The sequence below is a fragment of the Rattus norvegicus genome, chromosome 9 (assembly GCF_021556685.1).
Source record: "Rattus norvegicus strain SHRSP/BbbUtx chromosome 9, alternate assembly SHRSP_T2T, whole genome shotgun sequence".
Lineage (NCBI taxonomy): Eukaryota > Metazoa > Chordata > Mammalia > Rodentia > Muridae > Rattus > Rattus norvegicus.
The window spans coordinates 81,498,183-81,511,720 of NC_141542.1; the positions used below are offsets into that span (position 1 = coordinate 81,498,183).

The 13,538-nt window shown below is 42.7% G+C and overlaps 1 protein-coding gene and 1 long non-coding RNA gene across 9 annotated transcripts in view; one reads left to right on the top strand and one right to left on the bottom strand.

The window, feature by feature from the left end:
- Plekhm3 (pleckstrin homology domain containing M3) overlaps positions 1–13,538 on the bottom strand; it is a 158,960-nt gene that overhangs the window by 131,165 nt on the left and 14,257 nt on the right. For all 8 annotated transcript variants that reach the window (NM_001431256.1, NM_001431255.1, NM_001431257.1 and 5 more), the window contains 1 exon segment: positions 7,542–8,365. In NM_001431256.1, coding sequence (NP_001418185.1) covers positions 7,542–8,154 — 613 coding nt within the window. In that variant the 5' untranslated portion in view covers positions 8,155–8,365.
- LOC120094696 (uncharacterized) lies at positions 2,708–4,797 on the top strand. Its single transcript, XR_015629611.1, has 3 exons — positions 2,708–2,982; positions 3,077–3,258; positions 4,672–4,797. It is a non-coding gene; the product is annotated as an uncharacterized LOC120094696 (long non-coding RNA).

The following is a 13,538-nucleotide window of genomic DNA, read 5'->3' on the forward strand; positions in this document are numbered from 1 at the left end:
CTAAGGAGTAAAGTCATCTTATTTGTTCTCCCTTACAAACCCAGAAGAAAAGGCTGGTCACCTGCATAGGCTCAAAGAAAAATCTGAGCCGGATATGTTATTTTTGTGGTAAGCAGTAGTAGCCATAAGCAATCCAGTCCAGATCAATTTCTCTTTTCTGATATAAACTTGGCTAGATCACAAACTTAACTTTTTACCCTGGCAAACAATCCCAAGGATAAACTTTTATGTCATTATGTGCCACAGTGAGCTTTCTGCTCTGCTTCTATGATCTAAAGAAAATAAACTTAAAAGACTCTCCCTAACTTAGACTTTAAGATGACTGGCATTCCATTACCACACCTTTGTGTAACTTAGAGAATCACAGAAATGTAAGGAATCTAAAAATTCTACTCTCTCTGCTCTAGCTAAGACAAAACCTGTGAAATGCTTCTCCAGGAGAACCCAAGTTTTGATCAGGTATATGCTCAGAGGACATGGCCTCTCCTCTAACACAAGGAAAGAATCATAATTTGTTTAAACCACTTACAATACTGCATTGTCCTTCGCTAGAAATTGCCTTGGGATTGAGTCTAGACTGGGGTGCTCCAGGAGCCTCTGGGAAAGAGACCCAAAAGAACCGCTGTCTCCTGCTTCTGGGTTTGACTGTTGACACAGAAGATGAACTTTGGAGCTGCTGAGGCATGCAATGCCAAAGCGCAGAGAAAAGAGACATCATTAATGTAGTACACTGAGTACATTAATATAGTACACTGAGTACATTAATATAGTACACTGAGTACATTAATATAGTACACTGAGGACATTAATATAGTACACTGAGGACATTAATATAGTACACTGAGGACATTAATATAGTACACTGAGGACATTAATATAGTACACTGAGGATAAGAGCAAAAAGAGAAAAGCCAGGGACCAGCCCTCTCTGGGGCTTTTGCTAAGAACTGCTGCAGACGATGCCTGGCATTAGCAAGTGCTCAGTAACTGATGATGAGAAAACTGTCAATGGCCTTACAATGACATGCTATGCCACCTTTCCCTGGCTTTTGAAAACATTCTCATTTAAGACTGCAAAGAGCTTCCAGGAAGCAAATTGACTGGCAAGGATTACGTTACAAAGTGGGCAAGCTGAGAGTAGAACTTGAACCTCCAGAACTTCAACCTAGATCAAACTGTATTATCTGTGGTGGAGCAAATAAGTCGTAGACATTTTCAGAGATAGGAGGTAGTGTAAAGGTGCAGTCGCATGTCCTCTCTGAGATTTTGCCTAGTTGGACCCCAGCCTCACCCAGATGGCTGTGGGTCAGCTCACCTGTCCAAGTTCCCATTTCCACCTGTAGAATCAGGTCAACATTACCCATTATATTAAACTACTATAAATAAGAAATAAGATGATAGCAGGGGACTGGATACAAAATTAAGTCTCTTACTATGAATATTAATAACAAGTTTTATTCAACTAGACACAGCTAAAGGTAAGAAGGGGGAACAGAAGCCATTTCCATTTTAGGAGGAAAAATATAGCTATTCTGTCCTGATTTTATTTAAATCATTTCCTTTATTTTTGGAGATTATAATTGGATTTCTCTTTTCCTTTCATCCTTCCAAAACTTCTCATATACCACTCCTTTCTCGCTTTCAAATTCATGGCCTCTTTTTCATTAAGTATTGTTACATTCATATATGTGTATATGTATTTATATACAAACATATATATCCTAAATACAACCTATTCGGTCTATATAACATACTTGTATGTGATCAAGGCTAGTAATGTCGGAAACTGCACCCATAAAGTCTTGCCAACATTACTGCCTAAACATGAGCTGAACAAGAACAACAGACACACTTAAGTGGACAGGAAAGCCCAAGCCTACAGGCAACTGAGGAATGCAGAGAGACAGACACAGTCTGTCCCAAGGAAGAGCACAGCAGTTTGTTACCTGTCGTGGTTTTCCTAAGTGCTAATGCACAAACTTCACAAGGGACAGGAAAATGGCTCAGTTGACAAAGTGCTTGTCATGGGAGAAGCATAAAGACCTGGCTTCAGTCCTTAACATCAATGCAAATATCAACCACATGTGGCAGCACATGCCTGGAACCCCAGCTCTGGGGAAGCTGAAGTAGAAGGGTTAGTCCCTGGAGCTTGCTGGCCAGCCAATCCAGCGAATAAGGAGAAGAAAGAAACCCTACCTCAGAAAATAATAGAGGAAGACATCTGATGAGGCTCTCTGGCCTCCACACGCACATGCACACACACACACATTCACACACACACACACACATTCACACTCATATACACTCACATACATACACACGTACACACATATAAACACACACATCACACATATTTACAGATACATACACACATGCACTCATTCACACATACTCACACATATTCTCTCTCACACATACACAGACACATTCACATACATAGAACTCAACTTTCCATGGGCTCATACTTGGTCCAGCACAAAGCTTTCTACAATATGGTTCACATTTTTTTTTTTTTTTTTTTTTTTTTTTGGAGCTGAGGACCGAACCCAGGGCTTTGCGCTTGCTAGGCAAGTGCTCTACCACTGAGCTAAATCCCCAACCCCTGGTTCACATTTTTAAAGGGCTTCTGGTCTAAAATAAAAGACTGAGAGAAAGCACTTAACTATAATATACAACAGAATAAAATGTACTTGGAATTAAAAAACAGGGCACTGAAGAAGAAGAAAAAACCCTGGAAAAGTCTGAGGGACAATGTGGCATTTGAGTTGGCCCTTGAAAGATAATGAGGGATTTATTTAACGTAAAAAAAGGACAAAGAGAATCTCCACTATGAAGACACAGCTTGGGCAAAAGCCAGGATGGGAAAACACAAGGTCCATTCAAAAATGGCAAAAAAGCCTCATCAGAGAACATCGCAGGCAGGTGACAGGGCTCAGAAGATCCCGAATGCTTCATGAAGTCCACACACCTTCACAAGTGATGGTGAGCAACACTTTGTTAGTTTTATACTTTTGTTGTTATTGTATGAATTTTTGCCTACACGTATATCTGTTTACTGTGTGTGTGTCCTCTGTAGAGGTCAGAAGGGCACCAGATCTCCTGGGACAGGAGTTATGGGAGACCGCTGTGTGGGTGCTGGAAATCGAGCCCCATCCTCTGCAAGAGTGGCCAGTACTCTTAACCTCCATGCCATCTCTCCGGCCCCATACCGTTCGTTTCTATGAACACAGTAGCACAAAAGACCTGTGATTTAGAAAGGTAACTCTAGCAGTTTGAAAAATTAATAACCACAGTTTTCCTAGTCAAAAGAGAATAAGGTGCACTAAGAGAACACCCACAATGACCCTCAAACACTGCATTCTCATGGGTCTCTTACAGCAGGGTTAGGAATTGGAATACGGGCTGTCAGTGAAGTGCCCTGGGTCTCCTATGGCGGTCATGGGCAAAGTGGGATCATTAACCAGCGGAAATTGTGACCATACACAAACAACTTCCTGTGACCTATTTTAGCAACATCTTTGTCCTGACTAATCTGTGAGAGGGTGAATCACAAATTTAGCAAGATACTGTGTGTCCTGGTGACCTCACTCACTCTAAGCCCACATGAATATTTCCATCTCTCCTGGCTCCAGGGCTTTTGAGAAGCAGCATAATTGAAACAGCAGTCATTTTAGTACAAGTCCCAAATTTGTCCTTTTTTTTAAGTGAAAGATGGGGCCCAGAGAACTGAAGCAGTAGCAAAGCTTAGGATAAAGGACTAGACTGCCGGGGCTGGTCTAGCTGTAAAGAAAATCTCTGTGAGACCTTCTCCTAAAGTACTCAGAACAAGAAAACACAGGCCCAGGAGCACGCCGGGTCACCAGAGAGCGGCACCTACAGAAACAAAAGCCCAGCTGACCGCTGCCCTTGCCCAGCAGATGAAAATGTGACACAGTCAGGGAGGAGAGTGCGTTCCATTCTGGTAGTTGGTTAAGTTTCGGGGCTCTACAATGAATATAAAAGATTCCTTTAATTTTTTTTTTCATTTAAAAAGTTACCACTGCAGTCCATGCAGCAGTAGACTTACAAGTTATACAGAAATCTCTCACTTGTGAAAAGATTCTAACCATGCTTCTGTTTCAGTTAGGATCTTTAATTGTTGCTCTGAATATAGCAATTAGTTCCCACATCACCATGCGTCAGAGTCCACTCAAGCACACCCTAGAATGATACAGTTTTAGGGCTGGGAGGACTGCAGAGAGAATTTAATCTGTCTTGGTACATTTATATAGAGACAGTAAAAGGTTTTTTCTAAATCTATATTGGGAGTCATTAGTAGAGCTTGGAAAAGACTCCTGAGTCTTACTTGAATATTCTTTCTAGACAGTCACACCATCACCTACCATGTGCAAGTGTGCATACATACAATCTATGAAACAAACATAAAACCTACATAAGTGCAAGTGTGTGTGCATACAGTTTACTACTCATATCTAAAAACATATCTGACACCCATGTGGCCATTAGACGTTTTACCTTAAGATGCTGTGATGGCTTGCATATGCTTGGCCCAGGGAGTGGCACTATTAGAAGGTGTGGCCTTGTTAGAGGAAGTGTGTCACTGTGGGGTGGGCTTGGAGACCCTCCTCCTAGCTGCCTGAGGATGCTCAGTCTGTTCCTGACTTCCTTCAGGTAAAGATGTAGAACTCAGCTCCTCCTGCACCATGCCTGCCTGGATGCTGCCATGCTCCTGCCTTGATGATAATGGACTGAACCTCTGAACCTGTAAGCCAGCCCCAATTAAATGTTGTCCTTTATAAAACTTGCATTGGTCGTGGTGTCTGTTCACAGCAGTAAAACCCTAACTAAGACAGAAGTATATGTCTGGACTTCATTCTGTGACAGCAGGACTCTGCTTCCTTTATCTTCTGGGGAATTCCATCATGCCTATGATTCCTGTTCCTCAGGAAGTAATGTGACAGTGATGCAGATGGGATGAACATTAAGTACAGACACTCATTTGTGTTTGTTAAAAGCATGGTGCTTTTAACATCGATGCTAGGACTGGAAGTCAGACATTCTCACAGTGGAGTCAAAGCCCTCAGAGTAGTGCCTCTGCCCAGGGACAGCAGACACCAGGATGTTAGTAAGATGCTGGTCCTAACGAAGCTTTAGACTCCACCACATACTCTGAAATTCTTTAGAATAACTGTTGCCACTGTGCCTCAGGTCTGATCCTGTTTATCATTTTATGACCTAACCCCCTGACATTATTAGCCAGTCATTTTCAGATAATGCTCATTGTAAATAATGAAACAGAATTCAAGCTACATCCCATGCCTGGACCCCCTGAAGCATCCTTTCTTCACTAGCTCACTAGGTCAGCTAAGATCACTAAGGTCAGCTCATACCTACTGCCTTCCCAGTATCTGTGGTGCCATGGGAGGCTCAGCCACTAGGAACTCACCCTGAGAGACAGCCCTGACCTAGAAGCAGATTGGCTGACTTCTGTGCCTACAAATCCACCTAGACGAGAACTGTACACTGCTCAAAACGGGTAATCAACCACAAATCTGGAACGCATTTCTACCCCCAGCCTCAGGCTGCGATCTTGCTGGGTCCTGCTCTTCACCTGGAAGCCATACAATTATGACCCATCTTGACTGCTCCCCAGAGCTTGTTAGAAAGAGGTGAGATGGCTACCATGTTTGCCCAAGTTTGCCTACTCCTGTTGCAATGCCCAAGTGGTGGCTAAAATGTGTTATTCTAATCCCACGAAGCTCATGTGTCATAATATCTTTTTCACAATTTTACTTATATTTCACTAAAATTAGTATTCAGAATTTTAAATCACAAGCCAGGAGTGGTTGTGCATGCTTTTAAACCCAGCATTCTGGCAGATCTCTCTGAGTTCAAGGTTACCCTGGTATACAGAGAGAGTTCAGGGACAGCCAGTGGTACACAAAGAAATCCTATCTTAGAAAAAAAATAAGTAAAATAAAAACAAGAGTAACAACTGTGGCTTGTCAGGTACTCAAAGGGAAAGGCCAGTGCATTAGAGAACTCAAGGATGCCCAATTCTTAGATTTATAATCAGAACACACTGGAAAAATAAAGTTGGAAATATGATAACCTCTTCATCTGGGTCCTACCCAATGGTTATGGTGACTTACTGACGAAATCCCATGTGAGCTCTAACAGACATTTACTGCGGTTATATGCTAGTAGAAGAGTTTAGCTGTTACATGAGTGTAACGGATCAATACAAAGCTCTTGATTCTTCCAGGCCCAGGGACCCCAGTGATGTGCTGTCTCCCTAGTACCTGATCAGTCACCACATCTTTGCTTTATAAGGAAACCCACCTTTCCTTCTGCTCCTATAGTTATAACCTTATTAGCTGTTCTTGAAGATCTGTGAGTCTAGAACAGCAATTCTCAACCTGTGGGTCACAACCCCTTTAGGAGCTATATATCAGACATCCTGTATATCAGATATTTACATTACAATTCATAGCAATAGCAAAATTACAGTTCTGAAGTAGCAACTACAATTTTTTATGGTTGGGGGTTACAACATAAGGAACTATATGGAAGGGTCATAACATTAGGAAGATTGAGAAGCCCTGGTCTAGGAGGAAAGAGGAGAAGTGGCAAGTTGTGGGTGTGGCGGGAAGAAGAGTCTTAAGGGAGACTCTGTGTTGTATGTGAAGTGTGGCATGTCATGGACAGGAACCTTCACCGCCTTAATCTACATTCCAAAGGTTAGCTTGTCTCGGGTCACACTCACTTTCCACTGCACTCTCATTTCAGTTTTCCCCCAGGCTGGGATTGAACTCGGGGCCTTTCATGCTAAGCAGGTGTCCTACAAGTAGGCTACACCCCATCCATTTCACCTTTATTCACACTCTGATTTTGACTATCATCTTCTATGATTTTTTTTTCTGAATTTCCATGTCCTTTAGGGTCTAATTCATTTCATGTCTCCTACAAGCTTTTTCTAAGCAGCCAAGGCATGGTGCCTTCTCTTCCCTGTGTCCTCTAAGTAGCCAGGCCACAGTGCCTTCTCTTTTCTGTGTCCTCTGATTGTCACTGCCACTCACGTGTATCTGGAGTAAGAAATATTTCCGTTGGAAATTCACTGTCCGTCCCTCATTCTAAGTAAGTTTCTGAAATGACATTGATGTCTGATGCTTTCAGTTCTACAGGACAGTGTGTCTACAAACACACACACACACACACACACACACACACACACACGCACAAGTCCAATGTGTGATCTGATTAACATCTGATATGAATAAGCAGAATTATGCAGTGCTCAGAGGAAAACACTATTTTAGGTGTAAGAATATTCTAGCATAGAAGATTAGAAAGGGAGACTTAACCATAATCATAATTTCACTCAATACTTCTTCAGAAAATAAAGCGAGAGCTGATTTGAAGCAAAGATACAAAAGTGTGGGAGAGAGGAAAGCTCTGTGTGGGTGTTGGAGAGTCAGTAGATATAGGGAGGACGAGGAGAGATCAACAGCTGTTCTCTACAAGTCTGATGTAAACCATACCTGTATTTCCTTGAGCATCTTCAACCTTATTGGATGAAGACAACAGAAAAGACGGCCTGGGGAAGTGAGGGCCGTGAAGGGACGCCTGCTGCTGCTGCTGCTGTTGCTGCAAAGGCATGGTGCTCAGGACTACCCGCCAGTCAACATGGGTAACATCGGACCTTGACCGAGCATGTCCTGGCTTGAAAGTCGTGGTCTCGTCCAATAAGTCATTCACAGAGCGAGGTCTGTCCCTCCGACGCTGACAAATGTTGAAGAAGTTGAAGGTTGATGCTTCCTTCTGTTCCATCCAGGAAAGATTGTCTGGGGCTGTCCCTCTCTGGACCATAAGCTGTTCTTTGGCAGGGAAGACATTTTGAGCTTTGGTTTCTAGGAGCCTGCTCTTACAGTGGTCCCAAATCATTGTCCCCTTGCCCAGGGAAGCGACGCTTCGCAAAGCACCATTGTCTGTTATGTTACCAAGTACCTCGTGCCCCACCAGTTCAGGGACTTCCTGGACCCCATAGACCTCTGCCTGCTGTACAGCCTTTCCCAGCTTACTGTCAAAAGTACTGAAGAAGTCCTCAGTGACCTCTAAGGCGGGGCTGATGTCATCTACCTCCAAAGCTTCCATGACACAGGGTCCACGCTTCTAAACTGCTTCAAGGAAAAGGCGTCATGAGCACTCAGCCGACAGAGAGAGGTGATTCGGCAGCGCAGCTGTGGAGACGAGAGGAAGCAATCTTCATCTGGCTGCCTGGAGAAGCACAGGGGCTTGTTAGAGATCTCGGTGAAGACAGCAGGGCACTGTTTGCCAAAGCAATGTAACGCCAATCTTCAACTTCCTGGGAGAAAACAAACAAGACAACATTGGCACACAGTCCACTGTGTTCTGTAGGGCATGAGTCTGCCCAGTCACTTTCCCATTTGTATGCCTCTTCTATGGCGGCCATGTACACGGGGTAGGACAGCACCTATACAAACTTCCTACTGTGTCTTGGGAAGACACATGACTCTTTATTTGTATGAGAAACTTAAGCAGAGCACGTGGAACACCTGATAATGGGAAATACGGCCAACAGCTTTTACTCACCCAGAGAAGCCTTTGAGAGCAGCTGTAAGAGGATGCCCTGGCAGAAACCTCCAAACTGTTGACCTAAAATAGTAACCAAAAGACAGCAGGGAGTCTGGGCGTGCGCCTACATTGCAATCAGCCTAAAAGTCATGAATGACTTCACAACACTTAAAATCACTCAGTCTGTTGGCTATGAAGGTGCAGGGAGAAGTGGAGAGAGAGACTGTCGTTTGAGTAAACCTGAAAGTTAACATTACTGCTTGCACTTCCTTGGGTTATAAGAAATAAAGCCTAATGGTGAGTCTTCCCCTCAGAATTCTCCAGTTTTCCTAGAAAACGGTTTCAAGTGCCAAATTCCCTGGCTTCCATATTGGCCTCAGAGTGCAGGAGAGACTATACTGCCTAGCACTAAAGGTCAGGGGATTATGAGCCTACAACTGAGTGGGGATCCAGGCAAAAGCCTATGCAAAACTATGGCCCAAGAAGCAGGCTTTAGATCATCATTTCGTCCCTCTGGATCTGTGGTATCAAACCTTATGGTTCGACCTAAGCAGAAAGAATGAATGCTACATGAGCACTAACCCACTCTCTCTGGAAAGTGCTAGACCTCCATGGTTGGGTACAATTAGAAGAGACCTTGATTAGGAGAGAATCCAATACAGTCAACAGCAACCATATATGGCTATTGAATTCAGCCACACTGGCTGCATTTCAAGTGCCCAGAAGTCATATACCTGTGTATCTTTAACAAAAGAAGGGATAACATTAGGACACTTTTTTTCCTTTTTACTGCTTATAAGTAGGTAAAACTATCAATTAGTAATACTGTTATACATTGGTGAAAAGGCAGAGACACAAGCTTTTTAAAAAAAAAAACTTTATGACTAATCAATTCATTTTCAGCTGCTAGGTCATTAAACCAATATCACCAATTTAAACCAATATTTAAATCAATAGCACCTATGCTGTTTAATATATGTAAGTTGAACTAATATACACAAACTTTACTTATCTATTTACTGAGCTGACCTCAACCCCACTACAAAACTGAAAATGCCCTGACTGCTGATTCCCCGGCCTCCACCTCCCAACCACTGGGATTTTAGGTGTTCACCACCCAACTTGGTTTTAGGTACTTCTGGGGATCAAACCCAAGGCTTTGAGCATGTCAGGCAAACACTCTACCAACTGAACCATACCCCTAGACCAAAATTTTTCCTTTAGCTGTATCAATGGTATATAGAGATCATAGAACCTGGTCAGCTTCTCTTATAAAGAGGAGATTACTATGAACTTGACTACTTCTGAATATGTGAATATGCACTGTATAGAATTTCATACAATGGTTCTAATGTTTTAGCTGCAAACAGGGTTTAGGTTTGTTTATTCTTTCTGAGTCTCAAGTTAAGCCTCAGTCTTCTGAATTCTGTAACTAATTTAATAATTCTGAAATTTGAAGTGGATTTTTTTCCAATTTCATCTTGTATACCAGAGATTAAGAAAAATTAATGTAATCAAATGAACATAAAGTACAAGATTCTCATTTTATAGAAGAGATACCAATTAGATTACATTAAGCTCCTAAGATTACCAGAATTCCTTGTTATCTGCCACTTCAAACCCAGCAGAGGTGTGTGTGTGTGTGTGTGTGTGTGTGTGTGTGTGTGTGTGTGTGTGTGCGCGCGCACGCGCGCATGCGCGCACGCACTTACTAAGGATCAAATCCAGAGCTTTCCGAGGCTGAAGAAGCAATCTTTAAATCATGCCAGCAGATGCTAGGGATCCAAACTCAGGCCCTCAGACCTGTACAACATGCACTTCACCAACTGAGCCATCTCCCACCTCCGGTATGTGGGCTTTAGTTTGTTTGCCCTGATATTTTCTTCATGATTAGACCGAAGCTACATGTTTTGAGAAAGAATAACATAAAACAGAAGTGAAACTGTCATCATGTCATGTCAGAAGTGTATACCATCACTAGGACCTGCATGTCTGAATAAACCTTAATCACCTTTTTCCTTAAATAGCTGACATATTTTAATATTTTCATATAATTTCCTTACTAATGTAAAGCTAGCGTTTCTTCTCCCCACCAAGATAAGCTTTAAGAGCCCAGGAATGTATAATATATGCTCATTTATGCTCAAACATATAAAAGTCTGCCTCTGTCTACCTGTCTGTCTCTCTGTCTGTCTGCTTCTTACACACACACACACACACACACACACACACACACACACACACACGAGTGCACACATGCACACCCTCAGATACATGTTGAATACGTGTAGCCCTTATCTACATCACTTACAACTTAGCACCTTAGCACCTTTAGTCCTCCCTGCTTCTGCCCAAGCTACAGAACCTTTCCCACTTACACAGGCTCTCTCTACAACCATGGTTTACTGTATTGTGTTAAAAGTTACCAGCCATTTTTTCAAATTACATTGTAAGCTCTGAGGAACTTGGTGGCCAGCCACAGTACTTTTGTCCTCCTGTACAATACATTGCTATCTTCAGGGGATCCCCTTTCTAGAGTTACTTTTTGGTTTTGGGAATTTGTCTTTTCCTTACACTCTATTTGCTTTGAGTAGACTTCAGTCTCTATTATTATTATTATTATTATTATTATTATTATTATCATTATCATTATCATTATTATTTATTCCTACCTCATTTGGTTTTGAATTAACTAAACATATGCAGACAGGTCAAACATGAAGTGTCCCTTCCTCTGACAAATGAACTCTAGTGTGTCAGTGCAGAGTGGTGAGCTTAGCACAGAGCTGGAAGTCGAGAGCTAATTAGAACTCTGTCCTAAGTCTGGCTCAACTGCACACTTTCTGGGCGGCCTGTGGTACACATTTAAGCACCAGGTGCCTTACTCAGCTACCTGGAGCCATTAAAGTGGCTGATGTCAAACTGCTTTGCCTGTAGTTCGTTCACTAGGTAGCTGTTCCAGTGTGCCTTTAACAACACAGTTGCCAGGAAGCTTCCACCGGACCATACCCCTTCATCAACAACAGGCTCCCAGGGTCTCCCTGGAACAACTCATCAGGTCAGCAAAGGCCAAGTCAGAAATCAGAATGGACTACTTAATACTATTTGCCTTTCAAATTCAGTGAATTATAGAATTCCTTTTAGATTTTTTTAATTATTTTATATGGATATGAGTGTTTTGCCTGTATATATGTATATGGATATCTGATACCCAAAGAGGCCAGAAAAGAGCACTGGATTGCCTAAACTGGAGTTACAGATGGTTGTGAGCTGTCATGTAGGTGCTGGGAACCAAAGCCCAGTCCTCTGAAAGACTAGCAAGTGCTCCTAACAGCTGAGCCATCGCCCCAGCCCCAATTACAGAATACCGTTTCTATAAAAGGAAGTATTTTCCCACTGAATATAGGGAGAAAAATTGAGGCCCATTTGTCAATGTTGTAATCAAGAGCTCAAACCAAAGAATCCCATGCATGTATCAAGATGTAACAGGATAGAGAATCACTGTGTTGCCATTTTCTAACAAGGAAATCTGCTGTTGACATGCTCACTAGGCAAGGCTAATAGCCGGTGGAATCCAGCAGCCCTCCTCGACAGAGGTGGAAGCGGGTATGAGTAATAACACTAGGGACTTACACAGAGAAGGAAGGATGGATGCCTGACCTCCTGAGCTGCCTGACAAGGGTGCTAACTTCCTCCATGTGGCCTGTCAGAAGGTAATGAGTGCTGGACTGGGAAGAACAAAGCACTGTAGAGTCAGCTCAGATAACCTGCTTCTGCAGATCTATTTGTAAAATGAGAGCCAGGGTGACCATGAGGGTGGTGGACAGAACTCAGGGCTCTCTACTTTGGTTAAAGTTGGAGCTGACTGGGAATTTTCTGAGTTACACAATATAATAGAGCCACCAGAAAACCTGACTAGCAACAGGACCTTTCTGAACCATGAAGTGTGTCACTTTTTATGGTGCTCTATCACAAAGACACATAAATATCCTGATGGGACAGACACGCCAGCAGCAGCAGACCAGGGCACTCAGTGGCTTTCAGATAAGACCCACAGTTTGGAACACAGGCAGAACCCCATTTTGAAAGGCTTGAGGTAAGCATGAAACAGCCTCATTGTCTCCAAACTCCAATAAAAAGCGACTGCTATGTTGTGAGAAGAGCACTAAGTGTAGAGGAATGTTATCCAGCAAGATGGCTGCTCTGGCAAGAGATCACATCCAGAGCCCTTCTGGGTCTATGTGATGTAGCTGGGATGACACGCCTTAATCTCAGAAGCCAGAGGCAAGCAGCTCTTGGGAGTTCAAGGCCAGCCTGTATACAGCAAGTTGAAAAGTTTAGATCCAGGCATGCTAGTGCTCGCCCTCAATCCCAGCATTCAGAAGACAGAGGCAAGCAGATTCCTGAGCTCTAGTGACTCCTTTAAGCTGAGTGCGTGAGTGAGTAAGTGAGTGCAGTAGAAATGAATCCCTTCCTGAGTTCATGCAGTTCAGTGAAGGGCAGCAGAGGCCAGATAATAAGGAGTCAGAAGATTAGAACATATTGTCCAAGTTAGTATGAGGCCACAAAGAGCAATTCAGACAGAAGCCAAGAGAGGCCTGATTGAATCAATCAGTTTAGGGAGGAGTTTGAGCCACAACAGCTGAGTTGAACCAGTCAGCCAGAGATCAGAAAGAACTAGAAAGGGTGAGCTTATTCAGCAGTAAGCCTGACAATTGCTTCAGGCAAATAAGTTACTTTTACAACTAGGTTCATACAAAGTATTTGTATAGTAATAAATGCTCATAGAAATTCTGGGACATACTGACAGATATGAAACAAAATAAAATCCAGTCATGAAATCATAAGTCAGAGAGAGCAGACGAAAAGTAGAGAGGTTCTGTCCCATATGCAATAGGAATCAAGACTGAACATAGAGTATGGGTACAACTGTCTCTTTGGAT